This window comes from Myxine glutinosa, chromosome 2 (assembly GCF_964187855.1).
Source record: "Myxine glutinosa chromosome 2, kmMyxGlut1.1, whole genome shotgun sequence".
Lineage (NCBI taxonomy): Eukaryota > Metazoa > Chordata > Myxini > Myxiniformes > Myxinidae > Myxine > Myxine glutinosa.
In genome coordinates this window covers 5,724,463-5,747,698 of record NC_136262.1, presented here as the reverse complement: position 1 = coordinate 5,747,698, position 23,236 = coordinate 5,724,463, and the positions used below count along the sequence as shown (strand labels likewise).

General features: G+C 46.8%; 1 protein-coding gene across 2 annotated transcripts in view; it reads right to left on the bottom strand.

Moving 5' to 3' along the window:
- The window catches only part of ATR (ATR checkpoint kinase), a 243,727-nt gene that overhangs the window by 58,414 nt on the left and 162,077 nt on the right, over nucleotides 1–23,236 (bottom strand). For both annotated transcript variants that reach the window (XM_068109426.2, XM_078772919.1), the window contains 2 exons: nucleotides 11,508–11,711; nucleotides 3,598–3,740 (listed from right to left, as the gene is read on the bottom strand). In XM_068109426.2, coding sequence (XP_067965527.2) covers nucleotides 3,598–3,740; nucleotides 11,508–11,711 — 347 coding nt within the window. The remainder of the gene's footprint in view (nucleotides 1–3,597; nucleotides 3,741–11,507; nucleotides 11,712–23,236) is intronic.

The window sequence follows — 23,236 nt, the reverse complement described above, 5'->3', positions numbered from 1 at the left end:
ACAAAATACAATTGTGAACAGACTTAACTTTGAAAACGTGGAGACCGTGTGGAGCTTCGAGAATCCCTGCCGCCGTCTCCAAGATCTCGTGAGATGATATGTTTAGTAATGTGCACAATACGGCACGTGGGAATGAAACAAAAGGAGCAATGAACATATAAATGATGCAACTAACACTATCCTCTTACCCACTACCGGCATAGGCATTCAAGGTATGGGAACCTTAAGTAACTACGTCCATATCGGGCCCAATCAATCACACGACAACAGAGAGACAGCGGTTAATGACAGTACCGAAAGAAAGTTGTGGGCAAACACGACAAAAATTGGCAAGATTATAGGATCTGGCCCCGTTGCTCCAGCAGGCTGAACGTCCCGGGGCCATGGAGAGGAGTACGGAGGGCGTGGCTCGGCTCTTCACATGAGCAGTCTGGTGCAACTGTATCTGCTACGGTCAGGGCAATCTCCTCCCTTTTCCCAAGTCAACCCCACCTTTTATGCCCTCATATCAGGGTGTTGAGGCTAGTTGGGTCAACCCTGGTGTTGGGCTAGCGGCTAGGGTGCCGGCTTAGGATCCTAGGATCCTGGGTTTGAATCCCGGTCGATCGCTGAATTAACGCCAGGGGGGTTGACTCAGCCTGTCATCCTTCCGAGGTCGGCTAATTGAGTACCAGTTCACTGGTAATTCCCTGTTTGTCGTTAAAGGCGGCAAAAAGGGTTGGCGTCAGGAAGGGCATCCGGCCGTAAAACATTGCTTCAAAAAGGGGACCAACAACAACCACGGTTCCCGAAAAAGGCCAACCCCCGCTTTGCGGGGAAAAATGGCCTCTAAAGGTGGTTATTGATATATATATATATATATATATATATATATATATATATATATATATATATATATATATATATATATATATATATATACTGAAACGCAAAAGAAACTTACCACCTTTGAAACCTTTAAATATCAACAATAACACTGCGTGTAGTAAATGTGTGAACTTATTTGCGGACAATAGTGTCCTCACTGTCAGACAAAACGGTCACGGATGGTCACTTGAACCTTCAATGGTCACTTCATAGCACAGCTGTTGAACAGCCGTTTTGACTGTCAATGATTAGCCAAGGGGTACCGGATGATTTTAATGAGCTGCACGTGATGTCTTGATATTGGCTTTAAAAAAGCCAGTGCAAAATGGGCATTTTGACCAAAAATTTTGACCATTTTGACCAACTTCAAAAAGACCGAAAACACAAAAGAAACTTACCACTTGTTTGAAATGTAATAAAATTGTAACAGTTCACAATAAAACAAACCAACAATTGCTAATTGAAACATTGGCATTTTATTGATGACATGTCAAGTTTTTGACCAAGATACACCATCTCATCAGTTTGTTCTACAGTACAGAACAGCACAGGGTGCAATGTCAGTCCCCTTTCAAAAGCATGTGTGGCCACCATTGTTTTGGATACAGGCAGTGCATCATCGGCATATACTGCCTACCAGTCTTTGGATGGATTGCTGCTGGATTCTGTCCCACTCAGTCCTCAATGTCTGAAGCAGCTCTGCCCGTGTCCTGGCCCTGCCAACTACGCGTCTCCCAAGCTCATCCCACAGGTGCTCTATGGGATTCAGGTCAGGGGAGAGCGCAGGCCACTGCATGGTGTTGATGTTCTCGCCTTGGAGAAATGCAGTGGTAAAGCGAGCAGCATGGGGACGAGCGTTGTCATGCTGAAAGGTTCTCAGTTCTGGGTGGTCTAGCAGGAATGGCAGCAGATGAGGTCGCAGGATGTTATCCACATACCGCTGGGCGTTAAGATTCCCATCCACAACCACCAGTGGCGTCCTGTACTGGCCTGATATGGCGGCCCACACCATCACACTTGGGCCACCCCACCTGTTGGCTTGACGCACGCAACAATCGGCATATCACTCGCCAGTTCTTCTCCAGACACGCTCACGCCCATCAGGACTGTCCACACAGAACCTTGACTCATCGCTGAAAGCGACCTCGTTCCACTGCGCCAAGGTCCACCGCTGATGCTGCTAGCACCATCTCTGTCGGTTGCGGCGATGGGCAGCCGTCATCACGGGGCCTCTGTATGGTCTTCTGGCAGTCAGGCCATAGTCATGCAGTCGTCTTCGTGCAGTATCATTGGAGATCCGTGGGTTTGCACGCCCCGGAGTTTCTGCCGCAGTGCGGGATGCTGGACGGAATCGATCCCGCAGGTGACTTCGGACCATCTGCCTGTCCTGCCTTGCAGTGGTGACTCTTGGCCTCCCTGATCGAGGTCTGTCATCTGCAGAGTTGTGGAGGGTGTCTCTGTCCACCAGGGCCGATATCGTCTGGTGTGAACAGCCAAGGCGACGTGCCACCTCACGGTAGCTCAGTCCGCTTTGCAGCATGCCCAGGGCACGCTGCCGTTGATCCTTGACAATCGTGGCATGTTGATTGAAATGCCCATTTTGCACTGGCCTTTTTAAAGCCAATATCAAGACATCACGTGCAGCTCATTAAAATCATCCTGTACCCCTTGGCTAATCACTGACAGTCAAAACGGCTGTTCAACAGCTGTGCTATGAAGTGACCATTGAAGGTTCAAGTGACCATCCGTGACCGTTTTGTCTGACAGTGAGGACACTATTGTCCACAAATACGTTCACACATTTACTACACGCAGTGTTATTGTTTATATTTAAAGGGGTCAAAGGTGGTACGTTTCTTTTGCGTTTTCGGTCTTTTTGAAGTTGGTCAAAATGGTCAAATTTTTCGGTCAAAATGCCCATTTTGCACTGGCCTTTTTAAAGCCAATATCAAGACATCACGTGCAGCTCATTAAAATTATCAAGTACCCCTTGGCTAATCACTGACAGTCAAAACGGCTGTTCAACAGCTGTGCTATGAAGTGACCATTGAAGGTTCAAGTGACCATCCGTGACCGTTTTGTCTGACAGTGAGGACACTGTTGTCCACAAATAAGTTCACACATTTACTACACGCAGTGTTATTGTTGATATTTAAAGGTTTCAAAGGTGGTAAGTTTCTTTTGCGTTTCAGTATATATATATATATATATATATACGTATATATATATATATATATATATATATATATATATATATATATATATATATCAGGCATGTGCGTCCTCAATGACACACCACGCCCCCTCCCATCTCACTCAACATAAGCACCGCTCGGCTTGCCACAAACTCTCACCCCGAGTCCTTTCACATAATTCATGCCAGGCAAGCACATAGGCCATTTTGCAGCCAAAACTGATAAGTGAAGGCCTATTAGACCCTAAAAAGAAACATAAGTGACAGACTCCAAAGGGTAAAACATCAATAAATAGGGTCAAATGGGTTGATAATTTTAGAAACAGACACTGGGAAAGGGAGACGTCACTTAACTATTACATAAGTGACACAAATCTAATATCACAATCAATGACTTTACCCTTATGCTAAACATTCACTTTAAGGAAATACCTACACTATATTCAGAATCTTTAACACTGCAAGAGTCAATCTCACAACAATAGTTTCATTTTTGAATTCTGCTCAAGTAAATATATACCAGTTTGATGACATACCTGCCAAAATGGAAGATGATGCGTGAACACAGCGTGCTTTTGTTGTTGGACTCGTTTTCCGTCATCGCCAACATCACTTTGTCAAAGTATTTCGCCAAGTAGAAGTGGCAAGCCTCCCATTCGGGATTGAAGTGGATCACTTCCTGTATGCATGGCACGCAAACCAGTAGTTCCGTATTCTCGGTTGACCTCGCGTCATTTGACTCAACCCCATGAACACGATCATTTTATGATCCAGGCAAGTACCTTTCTCTAACAGATGAGGAGTGGCCAAACCGGTTCGTGCGTTCGGAACACACCGAGTGATATGCCTTTCCCTACCCACCACAATTCCATGACCAAAACACAAAACATTACTTGGTGTACTGGCACACAACCGCCAAATCTTTTTCAAAGGCAATGTGAAACGGTGTTTCCTTGTAAACAATCACAAAAATTGGCTACGTGACTTACTGTCCTCAAAATTAATGATGTAATGGTAAGAGCGTCCGCTCTAAGTCTGGTAGTTCGGTGCTTCAAACCTCGGCCGAGTCATACCAAAGACTTAAAAAATGGTACATGCTGCTTGCTTGCTCAGAATTTAAAAGGGTAAATGTACAGACAATCCCCATTGGTTGGCATCCATTTGGAGGAAATTCCTCAGGAAATGCCCCACCGACTGTGGTGATAAAAGCGGCGCCATTGTTGAGACGTCGCTGGGACCTAGAGTACTCCGGAAAGTGCCGAAACTTCCTCCAAGTTTGTTTTGTGTGTGTCTATGCACATGCGCGGGCATGCGTGTGCCATCTCTATGACAAGCCTATATCCTGCTAAAAAAAAAAAGTACAGATTCAAAATACACCGGCCCCATGCCATATAAATAAATAAATAAACAACATATACTCCGGCACCCGGCGATGCTGCCGTGCAGCACATAGAGACGGTATTGGGAGGGAGAGGTGTACAATAACTGATGGATTAATTGCATAAATAAATCAATAAATAATAATTGTAAAATAATTTCTCAATCAATTGGCTTATAGCATACCTCAGCCACCAGTGTTTCATCTGAAGCTGTAACTTTTTTGATTAATTGTTAATTCAAACAAAATCATTAATTAATTGATTAATCAAAAAACACCGTTTTTGCCAAAGCACTTCCTCACTATTGTACTGAAATTTCAGCTTCCTCGCTCAAAGGACAGCTGAGATATCACCTGGACAAACAAACAAACAAGTAGACGTCATGCAGAGCACGATACTTGCAAAATCCACCCCCCACCCCCAAGAAAAAAAATTCCATTGGTAAAGCAAATTGTCCATTTCATCAAGATTAAAATTGATAATCTTGATCAAAGCTCGGGTGAACAGGAAGAAAAGTGACGATTTTTCAGATGAAAAATGATTTTGTAAGGTTTATCTTGAGTTGACCTTTTGACCTCAAAAATAGTTAGTTTCCCTATTTAGTGACTCAATGTGCAAATGCTGTTCAATTTTCAAGCCAATCGGATGAAAATTGAGGATTTAAAAAACTTGGCCAATGTTGACCTCAAAAATAGTTGGTGGTTGAATTCAGTGACCATATATGTAAATCCTCTTAGAATTTCAAGTCAATCAAATGAAAATTGGTGATTTTAGAAATTCGGTCTATGTTGACCGTTTGGCCTATGTTGACCTTTTGGCCAATGTTGACCTCAAAAACTACTTGGTGGTTGAATTCAGTGACCAGATATGCAAGTTCTCTTAAAATTTCAAGTTAATCGGATGAAAATTGAGGATTTTAGAAACTAGGCCTATACAACAACAACAACAACAACAACAACAACAACAACAACAACAAGCATTTTAAGGCCATTTTCCCTGCAAGAGCGGGGGTTAGCCTTGCAGTCCCCATGACAATCTTCTCCATTTTGCCCTATTTTCTGCATCTCCCCTTGTTAACCCCTTTGACCGCATTTCTTCTTCCACCATCTTTAGCCAGGTCTTTCTCAGTCTTCCCCGTCCTCTACTTCCTTCTACATTCATTTCCATCACTCTTCTCAACCAGTCACTTTCATGCTTCCTCAACACATGACCAAACCATCTAAACCTGTTCCTCTTCACAGCATCAATCACAGGCTCTATTCCCATCATCTTTCGCAATTCATCATTTGTCTTCCTCTCTCTCAACGACACTCCGCACATCCACCGAACCATTCGCATTTCCACCCTTTCCAGCCTTCGTTGCTGCTCTACATTCATGACCCATGTCTCGCTCCCATAAATCATAACACTTCTCACACATGCAGCATACACCTTTCCCTTCAGCTTCAACGACACTCCCCTCCTCATCAGCACACCACTCAGTTCCCGAAACTTCTTCCATGCACATCTCACTCTAGCAACCGTTGACGAGTCTGATCCACCTTCTCCATTCAGCATGTCTCCGAGGTAGCAAAATGTTTTCACACCTTCCAGCTTCATGCCGTCTCCAAGATCCAACTCAACATTTCCTCCATCTGCAGCTCCCTCTGTGCACACCTTACATTTGAATGTAGCTGCCACACTGGTTAATGACCCTCTCAGACAACTACATTTTTGATGAACCCACTCAGCACACATTGTACATTGAATGGAGTTCACTCCGACACCCTTCCTGCACACAGCACATGGCCACTTCCCAGTTCTTTCCACATCACCACATGCTTTACCACTTGCCATCACCTTCGTCTTTCCTATATTCACCTTCAGACCTTTTGTCTCCATACATTCCTTCCACTTGTTCATCTTTTCCTTCAGTCCAATCATACTTTCCGCAATCAACACCAGATCATCTGCATACAACAACTCCCACGGTAAACTCACCTTTACGGTCTGAGCCAGCACCTCCATTACAGCTACAAATAGTAGTGGACTTAATACCGACACCATATGATGCACTCCCACCTTCACCTCAAACTCACCACTGTTCCCGTCCTTCGTCCTTACAGCTGTACGCGCTCTTTTGTACATTGCCATCACAACTCTGATCAACCATTCCTCCACTTCTAACTTCCTCAATGCCCATGTCAATACTTCGCGTGGAACCCTATCGAATGCTTTCTCCAGATCAACAAACCCAAGAAACAACTTCTTCCTCTTTTCCATGTACTTCTCCTGCAACTCCCTCACAATAAAAAGCGCATCTGTCGTTCCTCTTCCTGGCATAAATCCAAACTGCATTTCGTCAATCTTCACTTTCTTCCTTATCTTCCTCTCCAACACGCTTTCCAATACCTTCATTCCATGCTCCAATAACTTTATCGCTCGATACGAGCCACTGTCCAGAGGGTCACCTTTCCCCTTGAAAAGAGTGACAAGCGTACTCAGTTCCCAATCCACTGGAATGCGGCCTTCTTTCACCACCAGATTACAGATCTCTGTCATTCCCTTCACACCCCAATTTACCGCTGCCTTCAACATATCTCCCACAACTCCCGTTGGCCCTCCCGCTTTTCTACTCTTCATTGCTTTTATCGCTTCCTCAACTTGCTTCTCGGTTATCTTCTCTGCCGTTCCTATAACTGGGGTACTCTCGATGTTGCCATCCCATTCATTCTCTGCATTCAACAGTATTTCCATATATATCTTCCATCTTCCTTTAATTCCATCTGGGTCCACAACGATTTGTCCCACTTCATCCTTCAAGCAACTCACCCCCATCACATCACACCTCTCTTTCGCTATCTGCTTTGCAATCCTGAATACCGCTCTCTGACCCTCTTCCAAATCCAAGCGTTCTCCGAACATTTTCCTACATGCCTCCTGCGCCTCTGCTACCTCTTTCTTTGCAGCCCTTCTTGGCTGCCTTGTAACTTTCATGCTCTGCCTTTTCTGCCCACATACCCTTCGCCTTCTGCCACTCCTTGAACTTCTTCCTCTACTCGTCAAATCTTCTTTCCAACTTCATCATCCCACCACCATGTTTCCGAGTGCCTCGGTGGTCCTTTTGACCATCCACATACCTCACCAACGGCCCCCAACAGACTATCTTTCATTGACATCCAACCACTTTCAAGCTCAACCACATCATCCTCTACCATACTCAGCCTCTCTTTTAATGGCTCCCTCACTGTCACCTCTTTCAACCTCCACACCTTCATTCTCGGTTGGTACTTCACCCGCCGAGCTCTCCTCGCACCTTTCACCCTTACGTCGCAGACAACCAAGTGGTGCTGTGAAACAGCCTCCTCCCCCAGGATCGCCTTTGTGTCCCGGAGGTTCCCCCTATCTTGCCTACGCACCAGCAGGTTGTCAATGGTTGTAGTCGACCCACCTGACCTGTATGTAACAAGCTTATTATCCTCTTTCTGGAACTGAGCATTACAAATCAACAAATCAGCTCCATCAGCAAACTCCAAAATCCTTTCACCTTCTCCATTTCTCACACCATATCCGTAACCCCAATGAACTCCCTCAAAACCGTCCATACTCCTTCCCACATGTCCATTTAGGTCTCCTCCTACCACAACAACTTCCTCATCTTTCACGTTTTCCATCAACTTCTCTATCGCACACCAGAACTTGTCCTTCTCTCCATCGCTCCGACCAACCTGCGGAGCATATCCCGAGATGACGTTCACCAAGAGCTTTCCAATAATCATTTTCACCATCATCAATCTTTCACTCACTCTGGTCACACTCGCCACACTGTCTACAAACTCCTCAGAAAACAGGACTCCAACACCATTCACGCCCTCCGGGCACCCTTGCCACACAAACTTGTATTTCTCTCCCTGCCTACCCTTCACCATTCTCACACCACTTCCCTTCCATCTCGTCTCCTGCACACAACATATGTCCACTCTTCTTCTGACCAATACTTCCACCACTTCTCCTGATCTCCCTGTCATTGTCCCTACATTCCATGTCCCAAACCTCAGAAACCGATCTCCACGTCGGGCATCAGATGTTTCATCGTCATGAATGGCGTGATTTCCACCCTTGCTTCGATCGGGTTCCCCACCTTGAGTTTTGACGAGAGGGAGTGGGGTCCCCCACGGGGTACTTTGGGCTGTACCCTGCCCATATGTAGTTGTAATTGTCATGGTTCTCTTTTTGAGGCAATGTTTTTTTATGGCCGGATGCCCTTCCTGACGCCAACCCTATTAGTCGCCTCTTACGACACGCAGGGATACGGTGTACCTATTCTAAACCAGGGTACACACCGCCAAAACTAGGCCTATGTTGACCTAAAAATACTTGGTGGTTGAATTCATTGCCCATATATGCAAATCCTCTTACAATTTCAAGTCAATCAGATGAAAATTGAGGATTTTAGAAATTTGAGAAAGATGGTTGACCTTTGGCCTATGTTGACCTTGTGACCTTTGTTGACCTCAAAATAGTTGCTGGTTGAATTCAGTTCGCTGATAATTTAATCCTCATCAAATTTCAATCAATCGGATGAAAACTGAGGATTTTTTGAAAATTGAAAAACGTGGTTGACCATTGGCCTATGTTGACCTTTTGACCTCAAAAATATATAGGATTTTGTCAGACCACGAACTCTACTATTTGGTGAAGTTTCGTGAAGATCAGTTTAAAATTGTGTCCTGTAGGCAAGTATAAGTGAGCAGACAGACGAACACAAACCGGGGTGATCAACATACTTGTCAAAAAAAAATGGTTTGCCAAGTAACAAGAAAAAAAGAAAAAAAGAAAACAAACAAGAAAGAAACCGGAGTGAAAACTGAGTACTCCCTCTCATCGAGCGTCGTTGCCGGGCCCCCTTCAGTGCCCGGCAATGACGTCATGCAGTGCCTGGAGATGGCATAGGAAAGGAACGGTGTACAACAAACAAACGGAGTGAAAACCGAGTACTCCCTTTCATTGAGCGTCATTGCCGGGCCCCCTTCAGTGCCCGGCAATGACGTCATGCAGCGCCTGGAGATGATAGGAGCAGTGTACAAAAATAAGGATGGCATACCTGATAATGCAATGCTATGCTCGATGATGGACAGCATGACATTTTGGAACGAGATACAATTTGGTCCGACATTGAGCTCTGCATAACCCAGAGGTGAGTCTGCTATTGCAGACCACAACTCTTCCTTATTTTTAGGTTGACCAAATAATTTTACCACAATGGTCAGGCACACCATAAGTAAGCACACTCTCATTTTCAACTTCAGTAACACACTCCAACACTCCCTCCCATTCCATATTGCCCCTAAGTATTCAATAATCAAATCAAAATCCACTTCTTAACAAACCTCCTGAAGTCATTCAAATTCAGTCATTCAAACTCCTGGGTCTCACAATCAGCCATGATCGTTCTTCGGGCAAACCATATTTCAAAGTTGGCCTCCAAAGCCGGCCACCAACTGGGCATCCTCCGTCGAACAAAGTCCTTCCTTGGCACACCCGCACTCCTATCCACCTACACAAGGCTTTCATTCGCAGATTTATGGAGTACTGCTCTCCCCTCTGGGCTGGCTACCTTGCCTCACACCTTGCTCAGGCATCTACCACCTCTTTTCTGGTCTTGCACCCTCTGCTCTTTTCGGTGTTTTAGACCCCCAGGGTGCTGCAGAGAGAACATGGTCCACCATCAAACCCCTTCTGACGAAATTCCCAAAATCCAGGATCACTGATCACTGCCTGTGCAACCAACTACCACATCCTCTTCAATCTCATTCTTCCCTCCGGGTCTTCAAAACAACTGTTCACCACCACCTTGGATCTCCCAATCTAAAACCATGATCTTTTATTCCCCCTCCAAACCCCAAGCCCTCCTTCGTCCAAATTTACAGTTTTTCTTTCCTGGGAGTTTGCTTCTTTATCCACCTCGCCCACCCGCGCGTGTCCTCTTCTACCCCACATTGTTCTTCACGTCCCATATTTGTCCAAGTCTCCCACTATCTTGTCCCTTAACCATGCCTATTTGTCCCTTAACCCTGCTGTTGGTGTCCGCCCTCTCTACACTGTTCCTTTGGAAGAATGCCTAAAGCCTTGGGAGTCACGAGTGGTGCCATATTCTTGGCTCTGCATTTTTTCCCTCATGCCTGTGCCCTCCTTGGGCTAATTAATGGCTCGGCGGGAACTGTCCTGGATTTCCATGGATTCGGCTCTGGCTGCTCTCCTGGCTCTGTGCTGCATGTTTCTCCTCAGGTTTACCGACGACGTTTTGGGCCTACCCTGACCGCAGATTGGCACTCCCTTCCTGCCACAGCTGCCCTCTCTCTGCTCAAGACTTGGCTGCTCACAGTCGGCCCCACCACCGTGCACGTTCCTGCACCCCTCCGCGTTCCCCACTGGAACACCTTGATGTTCTCTGCTGCGTGTTTTTCTTCTGTGTTTTTCTGCACAAACGCAATGGATATCCTCACCGGATTTGTGGGCTGGAGGTCGGGGAGACGGTCATTGTCACCGCCTCCATGGTCATCTTCAGTTTGGTTGCACTCTATGGAGAGGCTTGGTACAGCTACTTGGGTCGACTCAACCCAAACTGATTTTTGTTTTAATTAACAACCATGATCTACTTTATTATTTTGATATTTCTAAATGCAATATTTAATATTGCCTTTCATATTTTTATTTCGTTTTTTTTGTGGACATAACCTTATATTGGTCTATGCATTTCATAACATGAATCTTATTATATCATGATTTATAATTATTATTACTATTGCAACCTATTATGGTAATTATTGTAACTTCTAAACATTATTTTGTTTCAAATTGTAACTGATTATTTTAGTCCTCGGACTTTTTGTCATGTGTTCTTTGCAATAAACCGAAATGAATCTGAATGAGTCTGAATCTTTGTCCTGTTACTTCCTGATCCTGATCCGTTCAGTGTTCGAACTCTTCCACGAGCCTCGACTCTGTATACAAAAACAAGCTGGGGACTAAATGTGATATTATTTTCACACAAACAAAAAATAAACAAATGCATCTGCAATCAATACCTTGTACTGTTTAATGACAGCGGTGCTCTCAAAGTTTGCAGTCTCCTCCATGAGGCGTCCCGTCAGTAACATGGCTCTTGCCTGCAATAGCAGCGCCGTGGGATCCGATCCAGACACTCCACCTCTGCTTGATAACTGCCTCAGATTACATGCCTGCTGTTCCAGATTCTTCTTAATTTCGATCAGTGCCTGATGAACTTTGCCCTGGTTAGAAAGGCGAATAGAGTTTCAAAATCAAAGGATGAAGACTGGAATTATTGAATCAACGATACAAATCGTATTAATCAGCAAAGACATTCAACGAAGGCTTGATTAAAACAAGTCAAGAGACGACGATGGTTCACGAGCGAGCAGTATTCAATGACAAAGGACGGGCTATAACCGAAACAGGCCCGGACTGGGGGGTCGGGGGCCCACATGGCAGGTGTCGGCCCCCAACATGCGGTGTACATGCCTATTTACAAAGGGTCCCAATGCGCTGTGTGCACATGCCTTTAAGACACAATACCGAAAATTCGGTTCGATTCCAACAACTTTGAAAATTTGACCTTTGTGAGCTTGCAATGTCAAAACGAAGGTTACTGACCTTGAAATGAGATAGAAAATAATGTATAATCAGTTATGAGGTTAGTTAGCTACACAATACCAAAAATTCGGTTTGATTCCGACAACTTTGAAAATTTGACCTTTGTGACCTTCAAAGGTCAAAGATTCTGAAATTTGTTGGGAAACTTGTATTTCATGATGTATGTGATAACATAAGATCATGTACGACATTTCACCCGATCAGGAAGCGAACAATGTAATAAAACCATCAAAAATCGACTTTTCTAAATTACGTGACCTTGACCTTGGGGCGAAAATGAAAAATCGAGCTCCGTGGGCCATGACACATGACAATGGCCTAACCAAATATCGAAACCCCTGTCAGATTCCACCAACTCCCTTGGAGAAGATGTAGCTTGAACTCGATTACCCCCTAAAAAGACATATTTTTGGGGCGTCGCTCCGCCCACAATGGGCGCAATACGCCCACTCTAGACAGGACACAACTAGATCATGATATCAACCTCCCACCCAAGTTTCGTCAAGATCGGATGATATCATCGGCTAGTTATGCTGCGGACAGACAGACAGACACACACCCATGACGAATATTGTGGTCACTCTGTTTGATAACTCGTGAACCAATAGAAGAATAAATACATAAAGTAGGGCCACACGAGGCGCAGGTGTTACCCAAGTAAACTACAACAAAACAACAACAGGCATTTTAAGGCCATTTTCCCTGCATGAGCGGGGGTTAGCCTTGCGGTCCCCATGACAATCTTCTTCATTTTGCCCTATTTTCTGCATCTCCCCTTGTTAACCCCCTTACCCACATTTCTTCTTCCACCACCTTTAGCCAAGTCTTTCTTGGTCTTCCCCGTCCTCTACTTCCTTCTACATTCATTTCCATCACTCTTCTCAACCAGTCACTTTCATCCTTCCTCAACACATGACCAAACCATCTCAAACTGTTTCTCTTCACAGCATCCATCACAGGCTCTATTCCCATCATCTTTCGCAATTCATCATTTGTCTTCCTCTCTCTCAACGATACTCCACACATCCACCGAACCATTCGCATTTCCACCCTTTCCAGCCTTCGTCGCTGCTGTATGTTCATTACCCATGTCTTTCTCCCATAAATCATAACACTTCTCACACATGCAGCATACACCTTTCCCTTCAGCTTCAACGACACTCCCCAAGTAAACTAAACAACAAAAAACAAATGAATGGCGAGACGGGAACTGTACTGGATTTTATGTCAAAGACTGGTCACTGTGTGCATGAGACAACAATATCCCAAGCAATCCGCAAGTCTGGCCTGTACGGTAGGGTGGCAAGAAGAAAGCCATTACTAAGACTAGAACGACACTCTTTGACGTCACAACGTCGACCAATATGCCTCCACCCACATTATCACATCATGATAAATACTTGTACCAAGTTTCATTTTAATCCCTTCAGCTATTCTCAAGTTATCACATTTTTACCTGGCATGACCTTTGACCTCATAATGGAATAATCCAATCAGTTCATCTTTGCATCATATATACTTGTACCAGGTTTGTTCAAAATCCCATCATTGGTTCACGCGTTGGTACGGCAACATAATTTTTATTTAACATGACATGACCTTTAGCCTTTGACCTTGTGACCACTGTAATGAAATGATGGTTGGCAACTGTTGCAATTACCCCTCTAGTGGTAACGGATGATAATAAAGAGGGTTGGTTTGGACGTGGGGTGATTTGTCTGTCTGTCGACTGGATCCAAATTGGTAAGCCAAATAATGTTCTTCATACATGGATTGTTTGAAAGGGTGTTGGAGAGGAGGATAAGGAAGAAAGTGAAGATCGACGAAATGCAGTTTGGATTCATGCCAGGAAGAGGAACGACAGACGTGCTTTTCATTGTGAGGCAGTTGCAGGAGAAGTACATGGAGAAGAGGAAGAAGTTGTTTCTTGGGTTTGTTGATCTGGAGAAAGCATTCGATAGGGTACCATGCAAAGTATTGACATGGGCATTGAGGAAGTTAGGAGTGGAGGAATGGTTGATCAGAGTAGTGATGGCAATGTACAAAAGAGCGCGCACAGCTGTTAGGACGAAGGACGGGAACAGTGGTGAGTTTGAGGTGAAGGTGGGAGTGCATCAGGGGTCGGTACTAAGTCCACTACTATTTGTAGCTGTGATGGAGGTGCTGGCTCAGAACGTAAAGGAGGGTTTACCATGGGAGTTGTTGGATGCAGATGATCTGGTGTTGATTGCGGATCGTATGGATGGACTGAAGGAAAAGATGAACACGTGGAAGGAATGTATGGAGACAAAAGGTCTGAAGGTGAATATCGGAAAGACGATGGTGATGGCAAGTGGTAAAGCATGTGGTGAGGTGGAAAGAACTGGGAAGTGGCCCTGTGCTGTGTGTAGGAAGGGTGTCGGAGTGAACTCCATTCAATGTACAATGTGCGCTGAGTGGGTTCATCAAAAATGTAGTGGTCTGAGAGGGTCATTAACCAGTGTGGCAGCTACATTCAAATGTAAGGTGTGCACAGAGGGAGCTGCAGATGGAGGAAATGTTGAGTTGGATCTTGGAGACGGCGTGAAGCTGGAAGGTGTGTAAACATTTTGCTACCTCGGAGACATGCTGAATGGAGAAGGTGGATCAGACTCGGCAACGGTGGCTCGAGTGAGATGTGCATGGAAGAAGTTTCGGGAACTGAGTGGCGTGCTGATGATGAGGGGAGTGTCGTTGAAGCTGAAGGGAAAGGTGTATGCTGCATGTGTGAGAAGCGTTATGATTTATGGGAGCGAGACATGGGTAATGAACGTAGAGCAGCAACGAAGGTTGGAAAGGGTGGAAATGCGAATGATTCGGTGGATGTGTGGAGTATCGTTGAGAGAGAGGAAGACAAATGATGAATTGCGAAAGATGATGGGAATAGAGCCTGTGATTGATGCTGTGAAGAGGAACAGGTTGAGATGGTTTGGTCATGTGTTGAGGAAGGATGAAAGTGACTGGTTGAGAAGAGTGATGGAAATGAATGTAGAAGGAAGCAGAGGACGGGGAAGACCGAGAAAGACTTGGCTAAAGATGGTCGAAGAAGAAATGCGGGCAAGGGGGTTAACAAGGGGAGATGCAGAAAATAGGGCAAAATGGAGAACATTGTCATGGGGACCGCAAGGCTAACTCCCGCTCTTGCAGGGAAAATGGCCTTAAAATGCCTGTTTTGTTGTGTTGTATACATGGATTGCATCCATGATGATGTAATGAATGAACGCTTGCTTAATTCGATGATCATTCTTTTATAATAATAATAATAATAATAAAGGAGTCTTATATAGCCCCATCAAGCAGAGTAAACTACCCTCATGGCGCTTTACATTATCATGCGAACGCACACACACCGCACACACACACACAAACATACACACACACAGACACACCTTCACTCTTGCCCTATTCCTCTCCCTCCCCATTCAAAACCCACAGATGTGTACACTCCCCTTCCTCCTCTCCTCCCTCCCCCGCACATGTACACAGACATACTCTCGATCTCTGTCCCACCTCAAACCAAAGGGAAAACAGGACTTAGACTTTGAAAGACTTGTGAAACAGATAGGTTTTGAGGGAGGTTTTAAAGGCAGGAAGAGAGTCAACATGTCGAACAGAGGAAGACAAGTCATTATAGATGGTGTTGAGAATCAAATTGAATAAAGCTCACTATCCTTGGAGTTTGGTGGATTGAACTTTTACCACATTTTATTCAATTTGATCTCCCTCGCTTGAGCTTGATGGACAAGCTTCTGAGACTCGAGAAATTCTGTGCGGACCCCCAGGCGACAGATGCCGCGAGCCAGTGGGGACATTGGCATTGCCCTCTCCAGAACTACATCGCTGTTGCGCCGGACCTTACCGGGCAGCAAAAGCTCTCGACACTGATCTTCCATGTGAGCAACACTGTTTACGATTATATTTCTCATTGTGACACGGATGAGGCCGCCATCGAGGCCTTGAAAGACATCTACGTAAAACCAAGGAGCGCCATGTATGCCCGACATATGCTTGCAACCCGGCAACAGGATTCGTCAGAGTCTCTCAAACAATACTTCAAAAGTTGAGAAGCCTTGGCAAGGATTGCATGATGGAGCCTCTAACGGTCGCGGGGTCAACTAATGATCTAATGTGTGATGCTTTTGTGGCGGGCATCGCGTCACTGGCCATACGGCAAAGATTGCTTGAGGAAACGGCTATGTCGCTTCAGGAAGCGTTTGATCAGGTTCGCATCCTGCAACTGGCTTATACTCGCGCGGAGGCATACGGCCGCCCTTACATCACAGCGGGAGCTACCCCCAAGGCTCGCGCGGAGCCGGCCTCCATTTCCGAGCGACTGCTCGCATGCGCCGAGGTTACTCCAGGATCAACCGACGCTCTACCGCCTCTGGAAGAGGAGAGTTTGCGTGCGGCAGCCACCCCTTCTTCTTCAGAGAATGCAAAATGTTATTTCTGCGGCAATCGTCGCCATTCGCGGGTTTTGCCCTGCTCGAGAAGCGCTGTGCCATAATTGTGGTCGGAAAGGACACTTTGCGAAGGTTTGTCGCGCGGCAAAGACGTGCCACACTACCCTCGCGGGAACTAACACTTCTCGCACCTCACACTCTGGGGAGCCGGGGCTATCGAGCAGTCTAGACAGTGCAGTGCTTCCGGTCCTCGTGGAGGGGAAACCTGCAGACGCGCTGATCGACACCGGAAGCAGTACAAGCTTTGTCTGTCAAGCATTGGTGCAGCGATACGGGTGGACCATCGGCCGAGCTACACGCCGAATCTAAATGGCTTCATCGGGTCGGGACTGTGGACCCGCACGAATGGCATGTGCATACTTAATCTGGTTGTCAACGTGGTGTATCCTGACATCAAACTTATGATTATGCCTGATTTATGTGCTGATGTGCTGCTGGGTCACGACTTTTTGCATCTACATGGTCGATTAGAGATGCAATTCGGGCAAGGGGAGAACACTCTTTCTGTCTGCGGTCTGGCCAAGATTGCTATTGAGCCACCGGCTCTATTTCCTAGTTTGACTGCCGATTGTAAACCACAAACTGTAAAAACTAGACGGTACACTCGCGCGGACACGCAGTTCATTGCGGATGAGACCAAGCGCTTGCTGCGAGAGGTCATTATAGAGCTGAGTAGTTCCCCGTGGAGGGCCCAGGTCCTTGTGGTGCATACGGCCAACCATAAGTAGCGCATGGTCGTCGATTATTCTCAGACTATTAATAGATTCACGCAGCTTGACGCGTACCCTTTACCGAAGATGGATGATTTGGTACGTGACGTGGCTAAGTACCGCGTAAAGCCTTCCCTCTGACGATGGCTGCCAAGGCTGCTTTTCAACAACTGAAGGAAAATATTGCGGGGGTGTGTGTGACCTCCATCAACAACAACAACACAACATGCATTTTAAAGGCCATTTTCCCTACTAGAGCGGGGGTTAGCCTCCATCGACGACACAATACCATTCTTGGTTGAGACAGACGCCTCTGATTGTGTGATAACGGCGACACTCTCCCAGGGGGGTCGTCCGGTGGCCTTCTTTGTCCCAGAGTGAGCGTAGACACTCCGCTATCGAGAAAGAGGCGTATGCGATCATGGAGTCGGTCAGACGGTGACGGCATTTGCTTCTGGGCAAAAAGTTCCAACTCATGACCGACCAACAGTCTGTGGCATTTATGTACGACTATCGGCACGCACAACGCATGAAGAATGAGAAAATATATTGAAAAAAAATTTTTTTTTTTTGTTTTTTTGTTTTGTATACAAGATCGAGGCTCGTGAAAGAGCGAACATTAATCACACAGAAAGACAAACCGACACATAAAACATATAACATCGGGAGCGGTAGACAAGATGGGGAGAGAGGGGGAAGGACACAAACACAACATTTGAGAGCAGGGACCGAGAGACATGGAGACATCGAGAGATCTGAGAGAGGGCGAGGGCTTTGGGGGGGGGGGGCATGGGAAGGGGGCGGTGGGAGAGGTATAAAACATATGGACACTGCCAGGACTTCCAGGAAAGAAGTTGGAATTTCAAACAAAGTGGATCTGGGGTGAATTAGCGGGGGTAGAAAAGATCAAGGTTTTGGATGGGGGAAGATAAGAGATGGTGGTGAACAGCTGTTTTAAAGACCTGGAGGGAGGAGTGGGATTGAAGGGAGTGTGGGAGTTTGTTCCAGAGGCGGGAGAAAAGAGGAATGAAGGAGTGAAGGTGAGCAGAGAGTCGAGATTTTGGCAGTTTAACCATCAGAGGCTTGCTGGCAGATCTTGTGCGACCTGTAGGAATATTTGGGGGACAGAGCACAGAGAGAGCTGGGGGAGCAAGGCCGGAGAGGAGTCGGTAGAAGACAGAAAGACCACCTACCTGCCTGCGGTGAGTGAGTGAAAGGCCCTCAGAGATAGCTTCATCGCGGGAGATTCCAATGATTCTGAAAGCTTTGGTTTCAACAGCGTGAAGCCGAGCTAGGTGTGAGGCAGGAGCACCAGCCCATAGGGGAGAACAGTATTCCATTGAGCTGCGGATGAAAGCCTTGTATGTGGTGAGGAGCTCAGGTGTGCCTAGGAAGGACTTCGCACGACGGAGGATGCCCAGTCGGCGACTGGCTTTGCAGGCCAGCTTGGAAATGTGGTTTTCCCAAGAAAGATCATGGCAGATAGTGAGTCCCAAAAGCTTGAGCGACAGAACTTCTTGGAGAGGATTGTTGAGAAAGTAGATGGGAGGGTTGTCCAGTCGATCTTTTCGGAGAGACATAGTAAGAGTGTGAGATTTGTCAGGATTGAAAGACATGTTCCACTTGTTTGACCAGTCTGTGATTTTGTCCAGGTCTTCAGAGAGTGAGGAGGCTGCAGACTGCCGATCTGAGGGAAGAGGAATGGAGCGGCAGAGAGTGGAGTCATCAGCAAAGAGATAGAGAGGATTTTCCAGAGAGTCGGAGAGATCATTGATAAAGACCAGAAAAAGCACAGGGCCCAGCACACTGCCTTGGGGAACTCCAGCCTGAACAGGAAGGGGAGATGAGAGAAATCCATTCAGGGCCACACGTTGACTATGACCAGAGAGGAAGTCCGCAAGCCATGCATGGAGATTTCCATGGATACCATAGGAGTAGAGTTTGGTGAGCAGAGCTGGGTGCCAGACCGTATCGAAGGCACGTGATATGTCGAGGGAGACAGCTCTAATTTCCTGTTTGGCATTGAGGACCTCCATCCATTGTTGAGACAGGAGAAGCAGCATGTCCAGAGTAGAGTGACCTGGTCTGAATCCAAATTGATGATCAGAGATCAAGCCATTGGAGAAGAGGAAAGATTACATATCCGAAGCAATGATGGATTCCATGACTTTGCTGATAATTGGGAGCAGGCTGATTGGTCTGTAGTTAAAAGGATCTGTTTTTGCACCTTTTTTGTGTAAAGCGGGAATGTTTGCTGATTTCCAGGATGCTGGCAGATGACCTTGAGCAAAAGATAGGGTGAAAAGAACAGAGAGAGGGTGAGATAGAGTTGCAGAGCAGGATTTTAGGACCCGTGGGCTGATGCCGTCTGGTCCAGTTGCAGAATCAGAGTCGAGGTTAGACAAAAACTCCTCCACCTTGTCAGGAGAAAAGGACACAGAATCCAGGAGCAGTTGGGTTCGACTGGGAAAGGTGGGAACAGAGAGAGATGGGTTTGGGACTAAAGATTTTGAGGCAAACACAGAGTTGAGGAATTCGGCTTTGTCACGTGCGATGTCAACTGTGTGGCCATTTGAGGTAAGGGAGGGGATGGAGGGGGAACAAACACCAGAAACGGATTTGACCAGACGCCACCAGGATTTGGAGGAAGGAGACAGGTTTGAGAGTTCGTTCTTGAGTGAGGAGAGATGGTGCTTCCTGGCACTCCTGAGGGTAGACACACACTTGTTCCGAGCTTGGTGGAAGGAACTGAGATTGCCTTCAGTTGGATTAGCCTTCCAAGAGGCAAAGGCAAGTTGTTTCAGGGCAACTGCCTCACCACAAGATTCGGTGTACCATGGACGGGAGGAAGGGTAAGACAACTGAAGACGAGATGGGATAAATCTGTGCATGAGAGAGATCAGTTTGCTTTGGAAGAATTCCCAGGAAGAATTGATGTCAGAGGCAGTGGAGATGGGAGACCAATCCAGACGATTGATGGCTGCTTGAAGCCCGTCCCAGTCGGCCTGAGTGAAATGCCAGACTCTTCGACGCTGAGGAGGCTCTCTGAGAATGGCCAGAGAGATGTCCACTTTGACAAGCACATGATCAGAAGAACCGATTGGAGCAGAAGAAGAGCAGCAGACATTAGCAGGGAAGTTTGTCATAACCAAGTCTAGAAGAGAAGAAACTCCATTGGCTGAGATCCGGGTCGGGAAATTGACAGATTGTGTCAATCCCAGTGAGTCACAGAAGTCCTTTGCTGAGGTGCCATGACTGGTGAGAGAGGAACCCACACCCAACCAGGTGGCATGATGAGAGTTGAAGTCACCACATATGAGGAAGAGAGAGTTGGGATGAGTGGATAGAAGTTGGTCCATGTTGTCAGAGAGTGAAATGTAAATTGAGTCATCACTGTTTGGGGGACGGTACAGAACACATATGAACAAAAGGTGGGAGCGGAGAGGAAGCCGTAGCCAGAGGTACTCCTGGGGGTGAGGAGGAGAGAGGGCAGTGCAAGGAGAATGAGGAAGAGAGCTTTTGATAAAGATAGCCACCCCACCACCAGGACGAGGCTCAGGTCTATCATACCGGAAGAGGGAGTAACCAGGAAGAGATATTGAGGAATCAGAGACATCTTGAAGGAGGAAAGTCTCTGTTAAGCAGATCAAGTCTGGATTGTCAGAAGCAACCTGTATGGAGAGATCAGTCAGGTTTGAGCGAAGGCCCCGGATGTTTGAGGTCCATACCGTTAAAGAAGAGAGAGGGGGAGCATCGGGTACAGGACAGGGGAGGGGAGGAGTAGGGTAAGATGAAGGATGAGAGGGGGAGGTAGGGAGAGCAGTTGATAGTGTGTCAGAGATTACAGAAGAGTTCCAAGAAAAGGAAGGATGAGGAGGATGAAAGGTTTGGTGGTGAAGGGATGAGGCAGAGTGAGGGGTTGTTTGAGGGGGGGCATGGGACAATAGAAGGTTGGGGGGGGGTGGAGGCATGAGATAGAAGGGAGACGAGGTGGGGAGGAGGCAACTTTGAGGAGGGGGGAGGAGGGAGAATTTGAGAGGAATGGTATGGGGGGAGATTTGAATGGGAGGAGTTGGGGGGGAGTTTTGAAGGGGAGGAGTGAGGCGGGAGTTTAGGAGGGGAGGGGCAAGGGGGGAGTTTAGGAGGGGAGGGGCAAGGGGGGAGTCTAGTAGTGGAGGGGCAAGGGGGGAGTTTAGGAGTGTAGGGGCAAGGGGGGGGATTTGGAGGGGAGGGGCAAGGGAGGCGTTTATGAGGGGAAGGGCAAGGGGGGAGTTCAGGAGTGGAGGGGCAAGGGGGGGATTTGGAGGGGAGGGGCAAGGGGGGACTTTAGGAGGGGAAGGGCAGGGGGGGAGTTCAGGAGTGGAGGGGCAAGGGGGGAGTTTAAGAGTGGAGGGGAAAGGGGGGAGTTTAAGAGTGGAGGGGAAAGGGGGGAGTTTAGGAGTGTAGGTGCAAGGGGGGGGGGATTTGGAGGGGAGGGGCAAGAGGGGAGTTTATAAAGTGGATGATTAATGAAAGACGAACATTGATAACAAATTGGGTTTGTTGTGATTTTCAAGTTAGCAATCCGATTCAGAACGATGGAGGAGGGATGGAATGAATGTGAATTTAGACCATGTCGTGAGGGAGACGTATAAGATATTGAATTTCTTTTTTTTGACGTGGAATGAGTTGGAGAGGAAATTGAGAAAAGCCTTTTAAATAGGAAGAAAAACAGCGTGTTGTAATATACCACTGAATAAACCACTGAAGGGGAAAGGTTAAACATATTTAAAATAATATTTAAACAGAACCGTGAACAATCTTATATGCACAAAATACCAACGGGGGGAGGGCCGAGAGGGACCACCACGAGTCACGTGAACAGGGCAAAAGGTGGATGGCAAGGAGATAATGGGGGCGGGGCGAAAAGCACCGCGATACACCTGGACAGAAGGGTAGATGATGGAGGGTAGAACTGGCTGATTATTGCTACAAAATAGTCTATCGGCCAGGAAGCGAAAATCGGGCCGCCGACGCTGTCCAGACCGGTCTGTGCGGGCATGACATCCGACGATTTGCGGGTCATACACGAATCTCTGTGTCACAAAGGGGTGACGCGACTCGCACACTTTGTTCGTTGCCGTAACTTGCCCTTCTCGGGGGACGACATCCGACGTTTATGCCGAACATGCCCCCTGTGCGCTGAGGTAAAGTAAGCCCCGTTTTTACAAGCTGTCTATGGGAACCCTGGTTCAAGCCGGCCGTCCTTGGGAGAGATTATGGCATAGATTTTAAGGGACCTCTACCCACATTGGGACTGCAATGCAATATGCTTACGGTCGTGGATGAGTACTCTGGGTTTCCCTTCGCCTTTCCGTGCCCGGACACATCATCTGCGACAGTAATTCGATGCCTACGTCAGTTATTTCTATTGTTCGGGTATCCGGCATTTATCCACTCTGATCAGGGTGCCGCATTTATGGCAAGTGCCGCAAGGAGGTCAAGACCTTTCTTTCAGAGCGGGGTATCGCCGCCAGCTGAACTACTCCGTATAATCCACAAGGGAACGGGAAAGTAGAGTGATTTAATGGTATCGTTTGGAAGGCCGTGGAGATGGGTTTGAGGACTCGGTCGCTGGGGTCTCATCAATGGGGTCAGGTCCTGCCCGAGGCTTTACACTGGATTCGCACATTGCTATTGTTACGGATTCGTCACTTCCGTTGTGGGGGTTTGCATCCACTGTAAATATTTCTGATTCCATGTCCTATTATTGTTTTCAAAAGGTTTATTGTCCATGAACTGTTTTCAAAAGGTAAAAAAGTTAATGTTAAAAGAAACAGGAAACCGGATCGGGAACCGGACGACGAAGAGGAAGAGAAAGAAAGAGGGCGGAGCGAGTGAGTCGGACAAGAAAGCCGAGTTGCTCCGAGTTCGGAATCGAACGTTGTTGAACAGGAGTCGCAAGTGAACTTT